Source organism: Corvus cornix, chromosome 1, assembly GCF_000738735.6.
Source record: "Corvus cornix cornix isolate S_Up_H32 chromosome 1, ASM73873v5, whole genome shotgun sequence".
NCBI classification, from domain to species: domain Eukaryota; kingdom Metazoa; phylum Chordata; class Aves; order Passeriformes; family Corvidae; genus Corvus; species Corvus cornix.
The window spans coordinates 60,895,763-60,922,117 of record NC_046332.1 but is presented as its reverse complement, the minus strand read 5'-3'; the positions used below and the strand labels follow the sequence as shown (position 1 = coordinate 60,922,117).

Genomic DNA, 26,355 nt, shown 5'->3' with positions numbered 1-26,355 from the left:
ATTTGGGGAAAACAAAACTACCACCACCTGCCCACCAGCCCTCCCAAAAAAAAAGAAAAAAAAAAAAGCCACAGGCAAAACACAACCAACAGCACCAACAGCTCCAATAGCTTTCTCTCCATTCTTGCCTTGCATTGGTCTAGTTGAACCAAAACAAAACATCATGTTTGCAGCCCATCTGTTGTGTGTCAAATTCTGTATTGTAGAGGGCCCAAAGGCTTAATTTGCAGATGCATCAGGTATTGTTACAAGGGAAATGGGTGGGATTTAGGATGAATAAGCATTGATTGCTATATGGAGAGAACTTTATAATAGTAGTGTGGTTGCTGGTTGCTTCAAATGCATTTATGATTTTACCAGTTACTCCCTTGCTGATATCTCTAAGCATCACATTTCTTTTAAAAGAGTGATATTTATTATGTAAACTCCAGGATGCCGATCAGGTATGTGAGTAGAGCATAGTGTGAATGCCTGGATACACAACTGTTAAGAGACAGAGATTGCTTGACAGTGATTGGAATTCATTGAGGCATGTTATCCATGTGTACAGATGTAACTTCTTCTATTTTGAATATACAAGGTTGAAAGTAAAGTTCCTGCGCCGTGTTTGTATGGGAACATCCCCAGCTTTGGGGAAGACCATGATGACTTAATGTATGCCTTAAGAAATGGCAGTGGCTCAGAGACTGTGGTGTACTTGTGCCCTTATGCAAGAAACTATAACTGCATTTGTTCTCAGTGCTGCTTTTGGGAGGTAGGTGCTACAGAAAACAATTAATTGATTAACAGCTGGTTTTAAACTGTACCTGAAATCTTTCCTGCTTCTGAAGGCTCCTTGCTTGTTTGATGCAGAAAAGTAAGTCTTGCATTATCTTTGTTTGTTTGTTTGTAATGATGCTTGTCCAGCATTCTGTTTGGAATAGATGCAGTGGTCTGTGTCCATGCTGTCATTATGTGTGGTCTTTTCCTAAGGCGGTGGAAAATTTTAATTTAAGTCTTGGCTTTTTTAAATTGAAATTTCTTTTATTCCTTACACAATTGCCTTCTATATAAATTGACATTACTAGCTGTTGCTGGAGTCCCCTGTATTTACTTGTTTCAAATTGAAGTATTTGGTCAGGATGTAGGTTTCTAATGGATCTTCAATGCAGTTTCTTTTCTGCATCTAAAGTCAGACTTTTTGTTGAAAATCTGCTTTCACTTTTATAGCTCTTCTTTCATCACCAAACTTTACTTTTTATCCTAGTAAAAAGAGTGAATAATTTCTGCAGATATCTGTCACTTAATAATAACAGTAAAAACAAAACCCATTTTTATTATGAAGGCCGCCTTCTACCTATGAATACTTTTTAAGAAATAATGTTTCTCTAGATATGGAGATTTTTCTGTTGCTGAAATGGAACACTTTCATTTCAGCAATTTCCTGGGAAACTAGAGATAAATGTAGAGGAAGTTATCCCCTGACTTCCAGAAAGGTTGAGTTTTGGGGCAGCAAAAGCAAGAGATAATGCAGCATTGATGTGATTCTTCTAGAAGAGACAGGGAACATTATCAGCACATAGCAGTTTATTAAGAGAGTTCGACATCTGAAAGATTTTTTTAACATTATTTTATAAGTAATCTTGTTAGGTTTTGTGGTGTTGTGATTTTTTGTTTGGTTAGGTTTTTTTACTATCGGTACCTTATTATAACCATAGATTAGGTAGATATATAGCATTTTGTTGCAGAAAGGCATATGTATTTTGGATTTGGATTCATTGATACTTCCTTTTTCAGTTACAGCAAATCCTATTTGGAATTTTGGGTGAGACTGGAAGATTAGGGGATAGCTTTTTTCTTGCCCAAGAGAAAGAATGATATTAAGAAAACTAAGCTCTATTTTCCCTTAGCTTGCTATGGAATACAATTACACAACTCTATATACAGTTGTTTTCCTTAGTGATTTGTGCTTGATCTGAATTGTTTTGTTATATTCCTAAATATGGCACTGATCTTGCAGAGGAGTACAGTAAAGTTATCATCAGAATTTTGTAAAGGTGATTTGAGATTTGGGAGTTGTAGAAATTTTTTGTTGTTTTATTAGCATTTAAATTAATGAATGACAAGCTAAGCTTCAGTTTGTATCACGTGACAATTTGATAAATATTTTTGAGCTGTGAGCTCACATATTTTGATATTTGTCATGTGTTCTGGAGAAATTTCTATCTTAGAAAATTCAAGGCAACTGGGTCATCAAAGTGTAAAATACGCTAGGATTTCTTTAGCCTTGAAAGTCTTGAAAGCTGCTGGACAGGGCAGGTGACTCTTAAAAATAATTGTAATTCACTGAGGCACACTATAATCTATAGGAAAGTTCACCTCTGCACTGTTCCTGTCCAGTTGTTGTCTCAAACAATTATCAGCAAGTTATTGTTCTGGTATGAGCCGTGTCATGCTTGAAAGTGAGATGAAAAAAATTAATGAGGGTGCATAAATGCTTGTTAAGTATATACAGTTCAGTTATGCTCAGTTATGCTCTCAGCATTCTTCACTATGACTGTTGAGATTGCGGCAATGTACTCTAATGAAACCATACAAACAAATGTGCTGATAGACAGCTCTTGCTTTAGCAATAAAAAATGTTGGCTAAATTCATATTTTGTTTCAGCGTAATGCTTGAAGTGCTTGTGCACATAAGGACCTTGAATTTGACTTATACTGTGGACCATTTTTGTTTTTTTCCTTATTCAATGATGTAAATCCATTTCATTGTTTTTATTAGAAACAGTTTATATGATTTTTAGTGATGATTGCAAAGAAATCGTGCATCATTTAGTGGTTATAGCAAGGGAATACTGAGGAGGTTTATTTTTTCTGGGAACAGAAGACAGGACCTTTTCTATAAGTTAATTTCAAAAATGAAAGAGGACTTTGTTTCGTAGATTCATTAGTCAATTATCAATGATATGCAGAAACACTGAACAGGTTTTCTACAAAATTATAATCAAAGAGAGAGAGTTAGATTAAGAAAAAGGATGAAGTGTGTGTCAGATTCAGCATACGAAAAGTAAATTATGCTAGAGAGTTGATAAAATTTTAGTTCTTTTGAGAAGATGACAGTTCTAAGCAAAATAAATATGATCAGTTTAACCTCTGGACTGCAGTAGGATTGCCATTGTACCAATATTAATGAAAAGTTGGATTAGCTGCAGACTTGTAAAACAGGTAATTTTAAGAGGATGTGGGGAATATCGGAAAAGGGTGCATTGGACTATGAGGCTATTAATAGAGTTTCTGAAGGATCAGTTTTGGGAATAAATATTTATTAAATAGTCTCAATGATTTGTTGCATATGTTGAGAAAAGGCTGAACTTTGTGATGGCAGGGTTTGTAAGCGTTTTCAAATTCAAGAAGGGTAGGATGTTACAGAAGCTGGATGAGTAGAAGAAAGACGCATTTGAGAACAAAGCCAAGTACTTAAGAATGATGGGCAAATTTTATGTTATTTTAAAGTCCTGTTAATTCTGAAAGAGCTTGTTCTATCCAAGTGCATTTCAAGTAATCTCAGGATATTTATACTACACGTAGGATCCACAAAATCAGAACCATAGGACTTCTTTCATACAAAACCTTTAACTGTAACTTCACTTATTTGTTTAAACAGAACTTTTCTCACATAACAGAGAAATGTCAACGTATTCAATCCCTTGTTCATGTTGCTAAATACTACTGCCTTTGCCCAACTGGTATTTACCAGCACGCTACTGAGGCCCCAGCGTGTATGTGAAGTTTGCAGGGGGGCCAATACAGAGCACAGGATAGGAAGATAGGTAGCAAAAAACCAAAAAATTTTATCAGCTCTCTAGCTTTGCATGGCCTTGCTGGCATTCATCTGCTAATAGTGGGTTATGGAGACCTGTAGTAGCTGACTGACTACTTACAAGGTGGTGGAGTATTGGTGGTGTTTGGGAATGGAGAGTGTGAAGTGCAAGTGTATCAGAAGAAAGCAAAGAAACCTGCTGATTAAACACCTGAGAAAATAGGTCTGAAACAACCTAACATTTCTCCAGTCCATTCTGATGCATTTGATATTGTGTAAGAGCATGGCATAGAACTTGCCTTCACTTGTGGTCAGGGAATCAGAACTTAGTGGAGGTGCTTATGCCTGAAATTTAACAGTGTGAACACAAACTTTGGATTAGTGCTAGAATCTGTGATTTTTACTTCAGTTTATGCCCATATGGGTGTTTATATATATATATATATGTATTGGTTGTTTACAAAAAAAAAAGTATATGAAGGTAAGGGAAGAAGGGCAGAACAAATCCTGGATTTCACAGAATTGTTTCCAGTAGGGAAGCATTGTCATTAATATGTTTACAAGTCACGCCTTGTAATGTGACTTTCAGTTCTAGTGTCCCAGACTCAAGGCAGATTAAATCACAGATGCGTAGAAGCTGCTGGTATCATCAGTTGAAGAGATTAAATGGATTTGAAATATTTAATTTTAAAAAAGCAAAGATCATGTTGTAGTGCTAAGATATTTTCTTATTCTTTTAGAAGAATGTTAGAAAGGGAAAAGTACGGTTTCAACCAAGACAAATAAGTAAAAACTAGTCATGAATAAATTTAAACTGCAGATTGCTTCCAGACAAGTAGTTCAGAGACATTTGGGCATATGTACTTTGTGAATGCCTCTTTAAGAAAAAAACCTCAATATTTTGAAGGTAGACCTAACAAAAATATGAAAAATGTATATGCTGTGCTTTGTTTTAGGAGTGACTTGAACTTTGGACCATGAGTTCCTATTTTATGTTTATTAGATGACACAGTAGTTGGTATTATTCTTGCAAAAACTTAAAAGTAAGGGATAGATTTGCATTCCTTTATCTTATTTCTCCCGCTCCCATACACCACATAAGGTAAATGTTTATAAGCAGCAGGTTTATCAGGGGTGTGTGAGGAAGAGGGTGGGTTGCAGGATGGGAGATCCACAGTGATTTGTCTGTTTTTTGGCTTGCCTCACAGATTTTCTGGCTCCCAGGGGTTGTAACAGGGGGTAAGCAGTCTCACTCTGAAGGTTCAAACCCAAGCGTTTGACCTGCAAGGCCACTGCTATTTTCAGGCTGCCATTCATCTCACACCATCATCCTGGAGATCTAGTCACACTGACTGGTTTTATTCATACCAGTGTTTCATATCTTAGGTTGGTATAAGTGTCCCATCCTGATCTCCAGACATGCTTCAGGTGCTCTGAGGTATTTCAGGGGCTGGCGTGGGAATGCTATTTATTATTTCTGAGACCATTGGTCTCCTGCTGCCTTTGTAATTTGGCAGTCCACTGCTGACTGTGGCTCCTCATTCCGTTTCAGTCAGGATACACCTGCTCCTCCCTAGTAATCCCAGTTTGCTATTTTCATCCATTTGCCCTTTCAGTTTGGAGTCCCATGTACTGCTGTTTCTTGTCACAAGTTAATGATCAGTCCTTTGTCAGGTTGGTACTGCCCCCACCTTAGTGGTTTGTGAGGCATTGACAGTGCTATGAGGTGACAGTGGTAGCTTAGTAAGTTTTTTCCTCCCTCTTACGTCAGGTCATTCATTCCTGCCCTTGCACTACCCCATCTATTTTACTTCCATGTCTTGGGGTTTTTTTGTATAGTCACTCAAAGAATTAGGTTGAAAACCTGATCCAGTGTTTCCCTGCTGGAAATATCTTGGATTGTTTTAAGTTGATATCAGAGGTTAATAAAAGAATTAAAAAATAACATCAGAATACATAGAGTACCCTTTATAAAACCGTTCAGCAGGAGTACTTACAGATGAATAACTTACAGTGCAATGTGTTCTGCAATGAAATTACTTCTACATAATAACTAATAAAATTGTCTTTACTATGCACTGAGGTATTGTTCATCTGTTAGGATATTTAATAAAACTGATTTTGAGAGCTGGGTGCTGGTAAGGCTATACAACACTTTCACACAAGTGAAATAAACCCTGTAGTTTAAAGAAAGGAGATGAGATCTTGCTGGAATAATTTTTCTGTCAGAAATGCATCTTCAACCTATGTGTACATTCAGATGATACTTGTTAACTTTACATCTTACAATAACAAAGATCAAATCAGCTATGAAAAATGTCTCTCTTATCAGTTACAGTGTACTACTCTGAGAGAAATGACCCTTAAAAACAAAGTATTAATTGAAAATGTGTAATTTTTGTTTATAATTTACATGATAGCAAATTTAATGAATTTTTTCTGTGCCATATTTCAGTGACGGGCAAATCTGGTTCTGCTAGATGGGGGGGTCCTGTTCTCTGTCTTTTTTGATAGTGTTTACATGGCTGTGAAGGGAAGTGGCACAACTAAAAACTAGCTTCTAGAATTCACTATACAGATAAAAATAATGTCAGGAAAATGGTGAACAGTTTCTTTCAGATGCATTGGAAGCTTCTGCTCAGCTGGGATCACAGGGTGGTGCTCTTTGAGCAACAGAACATGTGTCAGTTCATTGACACTGAAGGGAAGAGGCCTGACTGATGTCTTCTGCCCTGCTCCTGGTTACATGGTCTGCCCCACAAGATGATTAAGCTTGCTACTTTGATAGAAAACTTTTCTTTTCCCCTGTTAATTTTTCGGTCATTTTTGTGAGTTGAAGTTTTTAAAATACATTGATTATTATGCTGGCCTATTCATAAATTCTAGGAATATGCAAGCAAGAGAAGAGCAACGTGTGTAAGGGAAGGAATAGACTCCCATCTATTAGCAGAAGTGGTCAGCTATGTCTTCATACTGTGACTTTTGAAATCGTAGAATAGTTGGAATTGGAAGGGACCTTTAAAGGTCATCTAGTCCAACTCATCTGCAGTGGGCAGGGACATCTTCAACAACATCAAATTGCTCAGAGCCACATCTGACCTGACTTTGAATGTTTCCAGGGATGATGCATCCATAACCTCTCTGGGCAACCTGTTCCAGTGTTTCCTCACCCTCACTGTAAAAAATTTCACCTATATATCAAGTCCAAATCAACCCTTGTAGGCTAAAGCCCTTGTCCTGTCACAACAGACACTAATTTCTATAAGCCCCATTTAAGTATTCAAAAGCTGCCAGAAGGTCTCTGTTGGGGCCCTCCTCCCCCCTGCCATGGAGCCCTGGGAGAGGGGCCCTGAGGGCACAGACACGGGGTTTCCCTGCCCCTGCTCAGCCTCGTTCCCATTGGTTGGTTTGTGTTCCCTGCGCGGGCAGAAGGACCCTTGGTCCCGTGACTGGAACAGTTCCTGGGCAGAGCCCCGGCCATGCGGCTGGAGAAATAAACATCTCTGAAACATCTACCAAGAATCGGATCATATATATTTCTTTTCCACGGGCTGCCTTGTTTGATACATTGTGTTACAGTATCTGCCCTGTAACAAATGGTGGTGAAATGCGGAGAAGACACGGATCCCTAAGGACAGAAAATTCATGAGTAAAAACCACTCTAAATCTCTCTCTTCTCGCCTTGGTTTGGATATTCTCTCTGGACTATGGAAGAATCGTGGGAAATGTGGCTCTCTGAGTCACAGAAAGAAATGTATCTAGAAGTTAAAGGAATCCTTGAACAACAAGACAAGAAAGTATTTGTTCTGGGAGATCTAGAACATTTTTTTTACTGGCTTTTCAAAAATTTCTTTTATATTTCTCGAGACTTACTTTTTTTATATTAATCCTCCTGGAATTACTGGAATTAATCACGGGTGTTTTTGGCACGAGATCTGGGATGAGATAAGAGATCAAACAAAACATGCATTAGTGATAGAACCTCTCCGTGCATCCCTTGTAATGAGTGAAGCTCTTGAGGAGCATTTGTATGGTTCCATTACCCCTAGAGCAGAGGATGGCCGTAATCCCGTGGCCGAGACCGTGCAGCCGCCATCCCAGGAGCATGTGACTGCAGCCGTGCCAGCGGAGGTGCCTGTGCTGGATGCGCCCGGCCCCCTCGGGAGCGCGTGCCTTATCACGGACCCCATCCCTGTCTCGGGGTCCCCGGCCGCACGACTGCGAGTGAGGGAGCGATGCCGCGGGTGCCGTGGGCCACGAGCAGCCAGGAACCGGGCATCGGCGTGGCAGCCCACTCTGAGCACACGGCTCGGAGAGCCCTGCAGAGGGAGAAGCGGCGGTTTCCACAGCGACACAAGAAGCCACGCAGCGCAGCGCCGAGCCGGAACGGGGCCGCTCTCAAAGCAGCGTGGAGTTTGCAGAGCGGAACCGCTCACAGGGCACGGGGCCAGCAGTGATGGCAACGCGGGGCCGCACAGAGCCCAGACATGCGCCGGAGCAGCGCTGCTCAGAGGGTGTGGAGCAGCCACAACACGGGGGCCTGACCGAGAAGTCGGAGTTGGCGAAGCAGCAGCCACATGGGACAAGGAGCCATGACGAACACGCAAGCACGTGATAGGAGAAGTTATAGCAACGAAAATCACAGGAACTGTGAAATGGTACAATGTAAAAAACAACTATGGATTTATAACATGAGATGATACAGGGGAAGATTTATTCATCCACAGAACTGCCATTAAAAGAAATAACCCTAAAAATTACCTGCAAAGTGTAGGAGATGGGGAAGTTGTACAATTTGATATAGTGCAAGGAAAGAAGGGTTTACAAGCAGCGAATGTTACTGGGCCTGGAGGTATTCCAGTCAAAGGCAGCCGTTATGCACAAAATTATAAACAATATCCATCCCAGCAACTTCCCTACCCACAGCCTACTTTCCCCTTTTACCCTATACCCAATATGAACCCTTTCCTAAGTTTACTCCATCCCCAGTTTATTCCTAATCCGTTTTTCACCCCTATGCAATTCCCTTTCCCTACAACTCCGCTCCAATGCCGAGGGGGGGATAAAAGGCGGAGGGAAGAAATTAAACCCTCTCCTGCCTCAGTTTCCCCACAAAGCATGCCCGGAGAGTCCTGTCTCCCTTCTGTCAGCCTTAAGATGTTCCAGAGAATCTGTTTGGACATTTAAAGACTCAGGAGGGTGGCTTATTTTGTTTTGAAACTGTTCTTGTTATGTTTATTCAGTTGTTTTCAATGTTAAGTTTTAAATCTCTTTTTGTTAAAAATAAATGGGTGAAATGTTGGGGCCCTCCCCCTGCCATGTAGCCCTGGGAGAGGGGCCCTGGAGGGGAGGCACGGGGTTTCCCTGCCCCTGGTCAGCCTCGTTTCCCTTTGGTTGTTTTGTGTTCCCCTGCACGGGCAAGGACCCTCGGGTCCCGTGATTGAGCAGTTCCTGGGCAGAGCCCCAGCCATGCGGCCGGAGAAATAAACATCTCTGACACATCAAGAATCAGTCCATAGGTATTTCTTTTCCATGGGCCTCGTTGTCTGATACACGTGTTGCAGTATCTGCACTGTAACAGGTCTCCCTGGAGGTTTCTCTTCTCCAAGATAAACAAGCCCAGCCCTCTCAGCCTGTATTCATAGGAGAAGTGCTCCAGCTCTCTGATTGTTTTTGTGGCCTTTCTCTGGATCTGGTCCAAGAGGTCCATGTCTTTCCTGTGCTGGGGACCCCAGAGCTGGATGCAGCACTCCAGATGGCATTTCAGCAGGGCAGAGTAGAGGGGGGCAGAATTACCTCCCTCAATCTGCTGACTGTGCTGCTTTTGCTGCAGCCCAGCATGTGGATGGATTTCTGGGCCACAAGTGCACATTGCCAGGTCAGGTCCAGTCATTCATCTACCAGCACCCCCAAGTCCTTCTCCAAAGGTGAAAAAACTTGAATTACTATATGTTCAAAGACTTCTAGTCTTTGAAACTCAAGGGCTGGAAACATCTATATTAAATTGAAAGTTAAGATTATGATGAAGCAATTTTGACAGTGTAGTGAATTAAGTTATAAAAAGGAAAAAGATTCTACTTATTCTTGTAAATAAATAATAAATACCAATGTTTTCAAAACTTGCGCAGTAATAAGAATTAAAATTAGCTTGTACATTGGACTTGGTCCAGAAACAAGCCATGTCCAGCTTCTAGAAGCTATTTAGTGAAGTTTAAAGAGTTTTGATATCAAATAAAGTAATGAATTCTTCATTAAAAGCTTTAAAAAAGTTAACTAGTAGACTCACCTGAAAAAAACCCCAGACTGTAGTTAAGGAAATACAGAGACTGCAGCATATGAAACATATTTAACAGATCCTACGTAAATTCTATAAGCAGCAGAAGCCACGTCTTTGAGTGACTCTTTTTCATGCAGGTTTCACTTAAGAGTATATGCTTGTATTTTAATTCTGAGGACTTCAGTAGGTTTCTGATTGTAAGTGCTTTACTGATTTAGAGCTAAGGCGTTAAAATTTTCTTACTATTGAATTTTGAGCATGGATAAAGACTTAATAAAAATGCTATACATAAGTGTGATTTACTGCTTCATATCTGCCTTCCAAAGAAAAAAAAAAGAGTAACACCCCTTTTTACCTGCTTCCAAATGCTGAAGCTCAGAATTATTTCTGTTTGACCAGTAATGAATTTACCTCCAAGCTGGACTTTGGGGGGTCACCACATTGAAGCAAGAAGCACAGCTTCCATGGTCAGTAGAGGAAGCTTTAGAATAGATCAATAAAGTGGACAGTAACAGATTGCTAAGACCAGCTGGTATTCACCCTGGACTTCTAAGGGAACTGAAGGATGAAACAGCTGAGCTATGAACTGTGCTGTGTAAACTATTACTTGAACTTCTGCCAACATCAGAGGAAAGGAAGCAAGGTGACAAATGTGATGACAGATTTTAAAAAGGCTTGAATATCTACAATTGCTGAACTTGATACCAGTGGTGGACATATTATAGATAATCATTGATAAATGGCAGAATTGGTTAATAAATAAATAACTGATACACTGGCAAAATAGGTTTTTGGGAACTGTTAGGAAAGGAAAACAATAAATAAAAGTGTCACTGTGAAAGTTCAAGCTGTGCCCACATCATGCATACTTTGTGTGGTTTCCTTTCCTCTTACTAATAAAAAGTATAGTAGAGGTACAGCAAAACTGATCAAGATTATAAAAATAAAGTCTTTCTTTGTACAATGCATGATTAAGAATTGGAGCTCCATGCGAAGGACTCAATGTTTAAAATTTATTAGGTTTAAAAAGCAATTACACAAATGCGTGAAAGGACAATCCGTCCAGGATTATTAAATGAAAAGATTTTGCTCTGGAATTTGACAGTGTCTGAAAGGCATCTACGGGACACCAAATAGTGGAGGTGAACAGTTGCCATTCTAATTTACAATGACTAATGTTGTGGTATTTCTTGAATCAACTGTGCTTACTTCAGGTACAAGTGCACTCAGTTCTGTTACTCAGCTTTTGATGCCTTTGACAAGTAATGGATCAGCTTTGTAAGGCCCAAACAGCTAAATCTTGATGGTAGGAAGCTTCCTGGTCTTTCAGGGTTCAGGCATTCTTCCTACTTCCGCTGGCTATGCCTTCTAACTTCACTTTATCCTTGTTTTTATTAAAAAAAAAAGAAAGGAGGTATTTTCAATGGTATTGTAAAATGACTTCGATCTAGTTCACAATTTCTTTCATATTGTGAAGCAGATTGTCACAAATAACTGTGCTGGTGAAAAAATCAATATGAAATGTGTAAGTGGAGCTGATGGCAGCTGTGTAGTATCATGGTCTAGGTAATGGGCTTCCTGGTAGCCTTTTTTTTTTTTTTTTCCTTTTGAGACTAAAGGTTTGCTTTTTTTTGTTGCATGTCATACTATGGGATGGCTCCCCAGTAAAAGAGAGACATGGACATACTGGAATAAGTCCAACAAAGGGTCATGAAGATGGTGAAGGTACTGAAGCCTCCTTCCTGTGTGGAAAAGCTGAGCGATTGTTTACCATGGAGAAGGGGAGGCTCGGGAGGGTCTTGCCAGTTTACATAAATACCTGAAGGGAGGGTGCAGAGGATGGAGTCAGACACTTCTCAGTAGTGCCCAGTGACAGGACAAGAGGAAGTGGGCATGAACTGAAACACAGATGGTTCCTCCTGAACATCACAAGCCGCTTTCTTGTTACTGTGAGGGAGACTGAGCATTGGCAGAGAGTGCCCACAGAGGTTTTGGCCTCTCCTTCCATCCCTGGGGGTATTCAAAAGCCACCTGAATACAGTGCTGAGCACCTGGCTATAGATAGCCGTGGGTGAGTAAGGGCGTTGGACCAAATGACCTCCAGAAGTCACTTCCAACCTCAATAGGGGTTTGTACCAAGGTACTCCACATTTTAGCCTTGAATAACTAAGTTCTGCAGGATTTGTTATTTAGCTACAACCTCATTTTCTATTAAAAATCTGTTCCTTTGATTCCAGATAACTTCTGGGAGATAAAGACTGCAGGTTTTTCAGTTGAATACCCTGATATATGGGACACAAGATACCATTTACTTTTAAGAATTAGAGTTCTATACAGATGAAGTAGGCATCTGCTTTCATAATGACACTCGGTATAGGTACATCCTTTGAGTCTGTGACCCCAGGCTTGTTCTTTCATTTTTCAGTGAAGAGAGAATGCAAGATGACTGTTGTCTTAGCTAAGAGGCTAGGAAGAGTGTAAGGTCATGTGTAATCTTCTGTATGCTCTGTTACTTAGTGACCAAATTACTCCACTTAGTGATGAAATAACTCCACTGAATGTTCTGTGTAACGTAGTTTTCAAGTTTCACCTGAAACAGGAATTCAGACTTTTAAAAATAAATACTCAGATCTAAATGTTTGGATATATTCCTTTTGAAGCTTGTATTTCAAGGGTATTTTGCTCTGGGTTTTTTCACAAGGATGATGTATTTTAGAGGATTTTTTTTCTTTAGCATGCAGATGCACAGATGCGATTTTTCGTATAAAGATTGTGGGTAACAGATTATATCAAGGCCTGTGGCAGAAATAGAAATGTGTATTGCAATTCATGAATGTAGATTATTTCAGTGGCACCTACCAAGAATGTAATTGTTTCAGAGTTCTACAGAGTAGCTCCATAGGATCTAGTCCGCAGTGTTATGAAGTGCTATTCTGTAGGCTTCCAACTGAAATATTTGTAAAACAGTCCTGTCACCACTCTTTTCAGGACCTTAATTTCAGTCAGGTCATTGCCACAGATGGAGGTAGTTGACTACATTTGAATGTGTATATGGATCTGAATTTGAAGGAGATAGTAAAAGCAATCTGTCCAGTATCTAAAACTCCTCTGAGGTATTTGTGTGTGTGTATGTTAGCAACCACATCTGTTAATTTTAGAGTCTTGTTAATAAGGATGTGGGGTGTGAAGAGGAACTGCTAAGGGTGGGGGGGTGCATTCTGTGTGTTTCAAAGTGCTCTAGCACTTTGATTCTCAGCCTGAGGGCAGAGCAGGAGCATCTGGTGAGGTACTACTGATGAAATATTGTCCAGCTCAAATGCTAGGGCCATGTGTATGTTCCACAGTGGGACAGATTTAGTGTACAGACAGAACTTTAAAGGCTGTGTGATTTTCTGTTGAATAATAGCTTAAAAAAAATGTAATTTTGAAAAAGTTAATGGTTTAGTAAGATCAAACTTCAAGGGCAGTGAGAACTGTCTGTGTATTTTGTGATCCCCTGATTTGATTCTTCTCTCATTAGCATGGTAACATCTCACATCTATTTCCTTCAAGTCTCCTCCTTTCTGCAGCTGCCCGCTCCCACTAGGCTGCTTTCTTTTTTTCCACTGTAAGCAGATGTTCCCATTTTCTTTCTTCTGTATACTTTCCCCTCTATTCCAGTACTCTCCACAAATGAAAATTTGACTGCTATTTTCTTTGATTTCCTTTTAGTCTAGATTCTTACTTCACCTGTTCAGATATTTCTATTCATTCCCCTCTGCTGTGGGACTTTTTCCCTTTTTTCTTGATGGAAATAGGAATAGTTATGTTTATTGGGATTTTGGGGGCTTTTTTTTTTTGCCATGTGTCATGGTTTAGGAGCGGCACTCCCTCATTTAGTGCCCCCCTGCCACCTTCAGTGGGAGATAAACGCAGAGATCATGGGTTGAGATAAAAGCAATTTGCTGGAACCAGCAGTGAGATAAGAACAGTAGCAGCAACAATATTAATAACAAAAGTTTACACAAAGAGATTGATTTGCAGGTAAAAATTGCTCACTGACTGGGACAGTGAACAAAATGGTGGACAGGCCATCTGCCCCCATGTTTTTCCCCTGAGCCCAAGACAATGAAAAACATGGCAGACAGACCATCTGGTCAGGACCAGTGTTACCCCACCATTCCATTTGTTGCTTGGTCCCATGGAAAAGGAGTGCTCCCTCCTTCCCCCTCTTTTCCAGGAAGCAAGAGAGAGACCCATTTTCCTTCTCTCTGGCCATGAGGTGAGATGGGATCGAATAGCACAGTGTCTTGGCCATGCCCACATGGCTCCAGCCTTCACCCCCTCATGGCTCTTGTAAAAAATTATTGGTGTCCTTGGCTGAAACCAGGACATTAGCAAAGGAGGTAAAAATTTCTAGAAGCAGTAGGAGGTATCAGAGTTTTCAGTGGGAAGCACAACAATTCAAACCAGCAAGAAAAGTAATATGCATCCTTTGCTTCTTACTGCTGCCAACTACATAAGGACATGACCTGAATTCTGCTGAAGAAGTATCATGTAAGTTTGCAGTAATTTAGTTTGTTGCATAATTGTAGAACTCTGCATACAATTTCTGCATGAGTTTCCTAGAGTAGATACGTTCTATGCTTACATGTTTTTTCTTAGTGTTGCGATGCCTTAAGTAGTGCTATGTAACATTGTGCATAACCCGCTCCTGGGTGAAAATTCCCGAGGCTATTAATAGCCACTTCATTTGCAGCATTGTTTCTTGATTTAAGTAGGGGATGAAGTGGTGCATGTTTAACTGTTAAATTTTTTTTGCATGTTTGTGTATCTCTGTATTATCTCTAAGACTTGTAATGAATAAATTTTGCTTTCTAGTGCTGGAAGAAGCAAACTTTTTTTTTTTTTTTCTATTTCTGCCCCTATTAGTGTCCAGTTTGAGGCTGTCAGGACAAGTTTAAGCGAATTAATAAATTTAGATAATTTAACTTCTTTTTATTGTAACTACAAAGGAAATTATTTTCTTTCTTGTAAAGTTTTTGCAAAGTTCCAAGGTAGCTATAAAGCATTTTACTGTATTTTTGTTAAGGCATGAAAATTTATTGGAACCTGTACTACAGGAATCTATAGGTCTTCTAGTAGAATCTGCAATTCTAGTGTTGACAAGACTGAGGCAACTCAAAAGTCATGTTTTTAAGAGTCACCGTTTTCAGTGTGTAGCTGAAGAAGTTAAGAAATTTGAGAGGTCTCTTAAAATGTGTAACTGCTGGAGAAAACAGTCACGTGGTTCTGGGATCTGTAGCCCCTTGACATACCCTTCTGGGTTCAGTAAGGGCTCTTTTTCCAGCATAATCAGAAAAAGTGCACCTTTAGTGGTAACCTTCTTTTTATCCAGTAGCTTTAATGTCATTCTATTCCTTTGGAACCCGGGCTACAGAGTTCTCACATTGGTGGTGAAAACCTACTTTTGCTGTCACATGTGGAGTAAGCAGGGTGTGTAGTTTTTCCTGGTACAGGAGAGTGCTAACCATTCTGTTAAATCTGTGCTAAAAGAATTTGAAGGCCAAGTGGTTTTGTGGGTAGAGTGGAAACAGACAAAAGAGGAGGATTGTGGCTTTGTAACCCATTTTCCAGGACCCTGGATATCAGCCCTTCTTCTAAGGACTGCTTTATGTCTTAGCTTAGTGATTTCATTTGTGCAAAATACAGGTTCCTTTCTGCACTGTGGCACGTCCTCAGGAGCATCATGCTGCCTAGCAGATGTAGAGTATCAAAAGTGATTTAGAAGATGGTTCAAATTTGTGTCTCTACCTACTCGGAAGGGACTTGAATCTGTTTCTTCAGTCCCTGTGTGAGGTCTTGAAGTCCTTATCTCTTCGGTTGTATCCTAGATAACAAAGCTCAAAGACCTCAAGAGGTCATTTAGTCTGTGTCCCAATCCTTGGCAAAATTTATTGTGCTTAGAAAAGCATTTTTTAAGAATGATGTAGCTCCTAAATATCTCTCTTAACATTTTCAGAATTAATTTCAGCTTAGGGAAATCCTCTTAATAATTCATGTTTATGTCTAGTTTTCTCAAGGATCATCACTGAGCTAGAAATTTTAATCCTATGTCTCCTTGACAGGACTTCTCATCTATATCTATCTCCTTCAGAAGTCAGTAGCACATTATATTATTGTAGCATATATTCTACTCTCAAATATTTGAAGCACGTATAACTTAATTTGGAGCAATCATACTGTAAAAGCTTGGAAACTAATTTCATTTGTGAAACAGTATACAGAATTAGATAAACAGTAGCAATACATTTGGTAAATAACATTTGACAGTGAAGATTTGTTCTGGGGGGAGGAAGAAGGAGAAGTTAAAAAAGGAGTACAACCAGATTGTATTTAAGGAAAGATTTGTGTGGTTTTTGCTTCTTAGTTTGTTTGCATAATAATTGCTACTAATACCTTATCAAGCCTATGTTGTTATTTTAAGTGAAATTCTTATGACAATGTGTGAATAATGAGAAATAAGTTCAGCTTACACAGTGTATTCAGGAGATCCTATCTGTATGAATTATTTTCTGAAAAGAAAGAATAAGCCAAAATCTCCAGCAATGTTAATATATGTTTATAAAGTCACTTTTTCTTTGTGGTATTTTTAATAATGTGATTCCATCACATATTTAAAAATACATCTTTTTGAGGGGGGAAGGAAAATACATCTATATATCTATATCTCTTTATGCTGTATAGGTATATAACAACTCATATATATCCTAAGGTAATGTTAATTTTTTAATAAGCCAGTGGCTTTTGATAATTTTAGTGCATATAGTTAGACAAAAGCAATCACAAAAATAGATAAATGTCTCAGTGTTGAGACGTATTGCCATGTTTTTTAAGATTTGTTATTGTTAAAATATAATTCATAGTCCTAGCCTGGCCAGGTTAACTGGAGCATGTTGCATGATATTTTAAATATGACTGAATTTGTACAATTAACATTAGCATGTTTATTCATGTCATATATATTAAAAAAAAATCTAGAAGGCTAACAAGCTGACAAATTTGACTGAAGAGCAAAAGTCTTGGAATACAAGCAATACATGCAAAACCTCTCTATATTTTGTCTGTTTTCTATCATCTTTTCTCTGTAAATTGACTATGCTTGATAGCAAATATGCTTTCTGAATTCATGAATGTTTTTCTAAATATTAAGAATTAACCATGATTATATTTGTGTTTACTTTGGCAGCAAAAAGAGAGGAGGAGGATTTTGAAGAAAAAAAATCCATTAAGAAGCGAATCAAAGAATTAAAAGTTTTGGATCCTAAGATTGCACAGAATCTGTGTAAGTAGATTCTGTTTTTTTTTTTTTCCCCAGAAAGTAATATACAAACGTTCCATAAAAGTGTCTTTCTCTGTTGTCTGATTTCCAGGTAACCACTTCTTGTTTAAAATGTGTTTAAATATGTGGATGTTGTTTTTAAGCCCAAGCATGTGAGTTGATACAGCCGAAGCACTTAAGCAGACCCCAGAAGCAGTTAAAGATTATTCCTGTTCAAGGCTGTATATATTGAAGTGCAAGCATACAGCTATGTATCTAATCTGTTTGTATGTCCAATATATTCATCAAGGAATACTGGCTACCCCCCTTCCCCTGAATTTCCCCAAAAAGAAGGATGATAATGTGTGCAGGTTGTCTGGCCATCTCATGACCTTTATAGAAAGTAGGCCATACTTGGTACTATGGAATAGTATGCAAAAAAAGAAGATAAAGTTTTGGTGGAGAGAAGTGCTAGGAAGAATAGATTCCTAAATGCCATCAGAGATTAAATAAGAAATAATTGGATTATGGTGAATAAATAAAGAGTGCTTATAGGAGCATTTTGTTTTCTGGTTCTGTGGTTTTGGTTTGTCATGGTGCTTCTTCAAGGGAAAGCTCTGACAAGACTGTTGAAAAAAGTTGTAATTGTCACCTCAGCACAAAATACTGTAATAGTAGTGATTCTTCTGTAGAGCAGACTGTCTCTGACCACTTACGGAGGTCTTCTGTGATGCTGGATGTTGTACATAACAAATGGATATGGAGAAGGCTGGAATTGAAAGAGAACAGTAATTAAAAATACATTAAAAATTATCTCTTACCTCTATTACTTGACATAGTCTTTGTTAATCTGAAGATGGTATGACCTGTTTTGCTGCTGTTTTTTAAGTAGAAGCAAGATAGTTGTTGTCTTGCTTTCTTCATTATTTGTGGAATCTTCGTTTTAGCAATTTTCCTTGGATCTTTCCGAGTGCCTTATGAAGAGATCAAAATGATGATATTGGAAGTAGATGAAACACAGCTCTCAGAGTCCATGATTCAGGTAACAAAAATGACACTTAAGATCCCAATATTTCAAGAGAAGCTTCTCAGTAAATAGAAACCTGTAGCTAAAAAAGCCTCTTAATGTAAACTTTTGGCTAATGAATCACTGCAAGAATCTTCTTGTCCTATGAACTGTAGATTTTTTTTTAAATTGTAATGCTGATATTTTTACAAAAGTAACTTGTGTTGTTTTTGACTGGGATTAAGTTTTTTCACAGTGGCTGGTGTGGGGCTGTATTTTGGATTTGTACTGAACACAGGGTTGATAATAGAGAGATGTTTTTGTTAATACTAGCAGGGCTAACACAGAGCCAAGGCCTTTTCTTCTGTTCATACTGCCCTGCTAGTGAGGGAGCTAAGGGTGCCTGGGAGGTTGGGAGGGGACACCGACAGGTGACCCAAACCGACCAAAGGGACATTCCAGACCGTATGGAATCATGATAAGTATATAAGCTGGGGGGAAGAAGAAGGAAGTGGGATGGAGTGGTGGTGTTTATTTTTTCAAGTCACCATTGCACACAATGGGGCCCTGCTCTCCTGAAGATGGCAGAAAATACCTCCCTGCCCATGGGAACCAGTGAATTAATTCCTTGCTTTGCTTTGCTTGTGTGCATGGTTTTATCTCATCCCATGAGTTTTCTGGCTTTTACCCTTCCAATCTCTTCCTGATCCCACTGTGGGGAGAGTGAGCAAGTGCCTGCTTGGGACTTAGTTGCTGGATGGGATTAAACTATGACACAGCTGAATTTATATTCTCAATTTTCCATATTGTCCACACCTAAATAGAGACTTTTTCTTGGGTACGTATGATGTTTTGTTTCTTCCCTACTTATCAATTTTTCCTTTGCCTTGTTTTTACCTCTGTCTTATCTGCACAAATCTCTGTTTTGTTTGTTTAGTTTGGGTGGGGTTTTTTTTTGTTAGAGCCATAGCAATCCAATATCTTGCCCTAGGGCATTTACAGCATTCACTGCTTCTCTTCCTTGGAATTTATTTAGGTAGTGTCTTCCCTTTCAATATTGTTTTTTTAAAACACAAAGCTAGTATGACTCTTATGTGGAGCCAAAGGAAAATGGAAGTTCTTCTATATGCAGTGATATTCTAGGGTTGAAAAGCTGAAGATTTAATGAAGTAAATACAAATGAATCATTTTAGAGCCATGGAAAAAATAATTTGGAAGGGGTGTCTTGAAGCCATTTGAGCCAAGGCTCTGCTCGAAGCCAGGTCAACTAGAAAGTTTGATCAGGGCCTTTTCCATCAAGTTTTTAGTATCTCCAAGGCTGGAGACCCCATAGGCTTTCTGGACACCTTTTCCAGTATGGAACACATGTGGTGGAAAATGTTTCTTTGTTTATCTAACTGGAATCTTTATTGTTATAACTTGTGACCTTGGTCTTCTATTGCACAGCTCCAAGAGGAACTTAATTGCACCTTCTTTGTACCCTCTCTTGGGTATCTGCACACATTTAAGTGCCTGTGAGGCTTGCTTTCCTGGAGTTCCACAAACTGACTTCTTTCAGTCTGTCCTTGCCTGTCATGTGCCATATTCCTGAGTCACCTTGATGGGCATCAGTAAATTTGAAAAGATCTGTCTTTGAAAGAATTATCTGTCTTTTGAACATGACTCTGGCATACTGTGATCAACTTCGAATTATTGCTGTTGTGGCTCATAATGTCAAAACATAATATATCAATAATTGATAATTACTATCTATCTACTGGTAATGTGGTGGAAGTTTTAGATTGCTAATCTCTTCAGCATACTTAAAAGTGTGTTACAGACTTGGGTACCAGTCCCTATTGAAACATGAAAGAAAGTTGAAGGTAGATTGGTTTTTTAGAAACATACTCTTTTTGCTGGAATGTTGATTAGTTATAACAAATACAGGTATTAGGATCATAAAATTAGGTTTACATTAAGGCTTACTGAAATTCAGATGTGGCTTGTACTGCAACACATAGCAGCTCGTATTCAGAGGTCAGAACAAGTCAAATCTGTATTTGTATGGTTTTCCTACAAAATAAATTTCCACCATATCGGAATGTCAAAACAACATCCTACTGAGGAGGCTGTGCAATGCTAAGCATGCCATTTTTCTTCCTGCATGCAGTTTTGCCCTCTCCTTGTCACTTGGATTTCAAAGATATTTAATCTCTCTTCAGCTATTTGGAGTTCACTTTCCCTTCTTCATTGAAGAATGAGATGTTTCTCTTGAATATTTGAAGGAGCAAGCATGAACCATCATCTCCAGTGACAGTATATATAGTCATTGTATAATTCTCATTCTTTTGTTCAATGATGCAGTTAATATTGGCACTGAAACTATTACTTTAAGGTTATTAGGATGAACATAGTTTACACTTCTAAATTGTTTTTTTTTAGTCTAGTTTGCACTTAGATCACTTTTTCAAGGTTTTCTTCATGCTCAAGAGCAGCGTGATGTGTATCTTTATTTTATTTGGTATAATAGTAGAAATTCTCTACGGTAGCATGAAAAACTGAGGGATGGAATATGCTCTGCTGTTATGTTCAGCTTGAACTCTCAGATAGTCCATGCTTGCTCTGAGACTCTCTCATGCTATTTGATCTGTTTTCAATGGTTAAAATTTATCTTGTTAGAAAAATTAGGTCCTCAACAATAATAGGAAGCAACCTGTATAAATAAATACTATATATCAAGATTATGAAAAACTGTCATTTTGATAATTTCTGTGTGTATTATTTAAAGAAGGCAAAACTTATTTTTGCATTTAGGCTCCAGGGGAAAAAAATCATCAAACCATTAATGGGTAGTTAATTAATGATAGTTAATTAACTTCTATGTGAAGTTGCAGTAAGCTGAGAAAATTTATTTTCATGGGTAATTTTTTTTGTTTTTCTATCATTATTTTTAATTTCTTCTGTGGACAGTTGTTTTCATTATAATTGTATATGCCTTGGGATAAAGAATGCCTAATTTTCCATATATTTAAAATATCTAACACACCCTAGCCCACTGGAGCTATGCAGTAACAATGTAATAGGAGATAACTTTTTGACACTCCGCTGATAATCTTTTGGCTCTATTAACTGGTATTAGCAGTAAAGTATGTTGAAAGTCAGTGTATCCAGTAACCTCCCTATGTAGGTGGCATCAAAATTGAGTCCAAAGTGATTTTGACAGTGGTTGAGCCCTTTTGTGTTTGCTTTTGGAGGGGAGTGAACAATTTTATTTAAGAAAAGGGTAAGAGAAGTTGAAGAGCCAAAAGTGAGAAATTATATCCTGCAAGTGTACAGTAATGTTAGCAGCTGCTGTGATTGTGTAAAAGTCAGTGGAAGGGAATACAAATGATCATGCTCACAATATCCTGTACGAGCACAGTCATATAAATCACTCAGGAATATAGACAGCATTTTTTTGCCAAGTGATTAATCACTTGAAGACCTAAATCAGGTGGAAAACTCAGTAGAACTTAGGCTTCAAATTTAGTTTGAAAGTTCGGATGTAATAATATTTATCCAATGATTTCATCCAAGTTGCTAGTTTCTGGGTAAAACAACCCTATAATAACTCTGAAAAGGGACTATCTGAGTTCAAACTTGAAAATGGACTTAAGACACTCATCTTTCTTTGAAAGTGGTAGAACCATGTGCCTCGTTGCTTCAAAAAGTTGGTATCTGCCTTCATATATACTTAGGTTACTAAATAAGTATCCAGCTGTCTGTCTCTATTTCTACCTTCAAAATATTTTTCAAGTATGCATTATGGCCATGCTATGAAAATATGTTCTGTGTATTTCATCATTCTGAGAAGACAGAAAGCATATATAGGTTTGCAACCATATGGCTATTTTTCTTCATTCATATAAGTTACCTTAGGCAGTATGGTACTTCTTTCTAGGAATTTCTTGCTTTCAGCAGGTTTTCTTGTTTAGCTGTAAGTGTTGTTCAGTGTGTCCTAATATCACTGTTTCTGAAGTTGGAGATTTGTCCTTAATCCAACTCTTGTTATGATTAAGAAATAAAATGTATTTTCTCTCCATCTGTCTCCATCCCCCTCCCCCCACTCTGCTTCATTTAGAAATTAAATGTAGTGCTGAAAAATGTAAAACCTCCAAAAGTCATGTTGTGATCCCAAAACTCATTGACTAATTACTGAAATGTTTCCTGTAACATAGTAAAAATTCTTTCTTCTGCTTATTCTCTGTTTGATATTCAAAATGTGTTTCATCTGTAGCTGTTCAGAAGCTTTATTTGAACACCATAAAAGCTGCTTTGATATCAGCTGCTCCTTCAGTTTTGGTTGCTTTTTTTCTTATTTTCTGATGCTCAATATTGAAAATACTCATCCGACGCTTGACTGTTTTTGTTTTTTGAAAGTTTTGTGGGCAGTTTCTCTACATAGGAAAACTATCTCCGCATCAAACAATAACATTTTACTTTTAGTAAAGATTAAGGAATCGTGTTATATTTAGAGCTATGTGAGTGTTGCATATCAAAAAAAGAAATAGGTGTGTTATGTTTTTAATTTAAAATGTATCTTTTTACACTTTGTACCCTTTCATTTTTGCTCAGTGTTACTGATTTAGTGCCGGACAGCTTCATCCATAATTAATAAATTTAGTCTTTTTTACAAAACTATTTTCCAAATGTAATAGTGGTAAGGATACATATGACTGCTGTTCTACTAAAAACCAGAAAAATATGTGTCCAACCACCCCATATGGACTTCTGAATTCAGCTGAAGCTGAATCTCACTTCTGATTTACTACTTCTAGCAAGTTTTCAGGCTAAATAGTAGTGTAAGTAAGTAAGTAAGTATAAGGGGTTTAAACTTCTGTTTTGAAATGCTAGAAAATAAATTACTCTTTTCAAAATACTTTTCATCTAGCATTAGTAATTCTTGCCATCCTTTGGATGGTTATGTTACACTTGAAATTCTTGTTCTGTTTGCTTTGAAGTGTTCTGTTTGCAGAACAAGTGCCTATCAAGCATATTTTCTTTAAAAAAAGTTTAAAAAAAAGACTACAAGAAGTGTCTGTAGAATCAGTGTCAGGTGCTGGCAGTATTGTATCACTTACCTTTTACACTCAGTTACTTTAATTTGTGTGTTGCTACGTACATTCTGGTGTCTTCAGGGAAGAGTTGTCTTAGGGGAGTGTATGGTAATGATGCATATGTAAACTCATTTGTTTACAATAATACAAGCAACACAGAATCTGAGATTTTTAAGGCTATTTTGTTTTTCTTTATAGAATTTAATAAAACACCTCCCTGAACAAGAACAATTGAATGCATTGTCCAAGTTCAAGAATGAGTATAACAATTTGTCTGAGCCAGAGCAGTTTGGAGTTGTGGTGAGTTCTGTTTTATTATCACCTTTTGTTTTGGTCCTTTCTTGAAATACAGTTTTAATATAATGTTATAGCAAAAAATAGACAGTTGCTTCTTGCTAAAAGTGAAGGGGCTCCAGACTGGGAGAAAAGTGCAAGTGCTGCCTTTCAATTGGACGTTTATTGAACATATCCATGCATGTGGAAGGCCTGATTATTGAAATAATACTGCTGGAATGATTTTGAATTCTCTTTGTTTAAAAAAGTAATTTACTTTTGCAAAAGAAACCAAACCAAAACCATAAAAACTTTGGTGTTTTCTGTAGCAAAGTTTCACTGCGAGATACAGAGCTATATTTGAATTTCCATAGCTAAAATAGTTTGGCCTTACTTTTGTTTGCATTAATAAATCTCAACTTTTTCACTGAAGTTTTCTACACTAATTTTTTTTTTCTATTCTCATTCTGTAAATGACAAGAAAATAATGTCATAGCCATCATGTTAACATATTCTGCCTCCTGCCTTCTGTGTTTTATACCATGTTCTGTCAAGAGTTACACATAATCACTTTTTCCCTTCCCACCAGGAAGATATGTTTGTAATACCTTCCAGGTGGCATTCACAAAGGAAGACTGGAAGTGAAAAAAGGAAAATGCTGATTCAGTGCTGGCAGTTGATGCTTTTTGTGGAAATACAGTTTGCATATAATTTCTGTATCACTCATAATTCATAATTGGTAATTACTTCATCCAGACAAACTCAGAGTAATGCTATATAGTTTCCTGGTGCATATGTCTATACAATTCTTTGATTTTTCTTGTCCATTCCTGGAGGTTCAACCTAAGGTGGTTATTGCTAAGATTAGTCTATCTGAGGGAATTTCCCGTGAGGGAATAATACTTATTCAGTTGGATGGAACTGTCAGTTGATGAGAAGAGCTAGACCAGCAACAGTGTAGGTAGAGTTTTGTTGTGTGTAGCCCAACTTTTCTGACAAATTTGTCTTGAAAAGTTGAGGCAGTGTGATAACTCAGAAAAATAAAATAAATGGACAAAATAATAAGAGGTCTTATATCTCAAAAATTTGTGGAGCTTCTTTTCTGAAGGAACAACCATTTTTCCACTGGAAAGTGCAAGTCCATGCTTCTCCTGGTTCTCCATGCAAAACATTAAAAATCAAAGTCCACAAAAGACCAAACCCCATCATTAAGCACAGTTTCTCTCCTGTCACACCTTCTATGCGTGTAGTAGAGCAGTTCAGAGAGCAAGCTACAATGGTAATTATAGGAAACATTTTTCATTTCTGTTCAAGGGGGAAAATTTTAATAAGTCACATTTTTTACTCTTTGAATATGGAATCCTATCCATTTGCTTTTCATCAAAGTTCTTCAAGTTCCATCTGGCTCTCTGGCACCTTTTATTTTATTGTTGGCAATAAGCAATATTGTGGAATGGGCTGAGAAATTCTACTAATTTCTTTAGAAGCCACTATTGCTGCTAATATGAATCTTCACATTATTGCTGGTTTTGTTGGTTTTGTTTATTTTTCCTTAAAAATGTTGGTTTATGCCTCATTTTTTGCTGTCTGTTTTAAAAGAGAAGAATCAAACTTAAATACGAAATACAAGACTTTGTCTTTTAGATGAGTAGTGTTTTATAGTTATGTTTTTTTCAGAGAATTAGGAAATTCCATGTTAATTTGCTCTAAAGTTGTGATTAAAGGAACAATTGAACTATTCGACTCCTAAGGAAGAACCTAAATAGTGAATAAATGGCTAATTACTACTTGTGTGATAAAATTTTTTTTAACATGGAAACCCATTATCTTTCAGGCTTTGAATTGAAAGTCAAGGTTTGATACTGTGAAAGAAACAGCAAGACCCTTAGTGAAATACTGGCTTGCTGTGACTGTTACAGTATTGTATGTTTAAGCAAAGTTAATAAACTTTTGTTGTTGGCTTAAAGACATTGAGGGCATGACTCTAAACAGTTCAGGTTCTCTTCATGTGTGTGGCTTGTGGTTTTGGAGTTTTGTTTAGGTTTTTATCTTATGGTTGTGAGGATTTGTTTTCTTTGTATGACTCTATGAGTTGCTTTTGTGGTTTCTGCCTTCTCTTTTTTAAAGTTATTTATCATTTTTATATTTTCTGTTCATTCAGCAGTAAGTATAAAATAAATCCTTTATTGTCCTTATCTTTTCTTCCAGACTTTGAGTTTTCTTTAGATAAACGACTTCATTTTCCTTTAGGTTCTTTCTTTCACTTACTCCAGGCTGGTGTCTCAGAGCGCAGATATAATCACCTATTACTGTGGAGTTTGTTTTTTGTTTTAGGGTTGTGTGGTTTTTTGGGGGATCAGGGGGATGGGGGCAGAGAGGGACTTGCACCGATTCATTAACTATTCTATGAAAATTACATTAATTCTGTTCATCTTATTAAAAACTTAGCTTACTATTGTTAACTTGATGTTATATTGAATGTTGTATTTTCTTGCTCAAATTCTTGATGAAGTATGCTTGTGCTTGGCAAAAAATAAATACTCAATTGCATTTTTTTTTACCATAGTTGTTGTTTTGTACTTGGTTTTACTTACTGCAATAAACTTCCTCTAAAAGTTTTTTAAA

At 37.8% G+C, this 26,355-nt stretch overlaps 1 protein-coding gene across 4 annotated transcripts in view; it reads left to right on the top strand.

Moving 5' to 3' along the window:
• DIAPH3 (diaphanous related formin 3) overlaps positions 1 to 26,355 on the top strand; it is a 210,197-nt gene that overhangs the window by 71,933 nt on the left and 111,909 nt on the right. For 3 of the 4 annotated variants that reach the window (XM_039568562.1, XM_039568574.1, XM_039568581.1), the window contains 4 exons: positions 14,580 to 14,612; positions 17,305 to 17,400; positions 18,324 to 18,418; positions 23,656 to 23,757. In XM_039568562.1, the coding sequence (XP_039424496.1) occupies positions 14,580 to 14,612; positions 17,305 to 17,400; positions 18,324 to 18,418; positions 23,656 to 23,757 (326 nt within the window). The remainder of the gene's footprint in view (positions 1 to 14,579; positions 14,613 to 17,304; positions 17,401 to 18,323; positions 18,419 to 23,655; positions 23,758 to 26,355) is intronic. The other variant, XM_039568565.1, reaches the window with a different exon arrangement.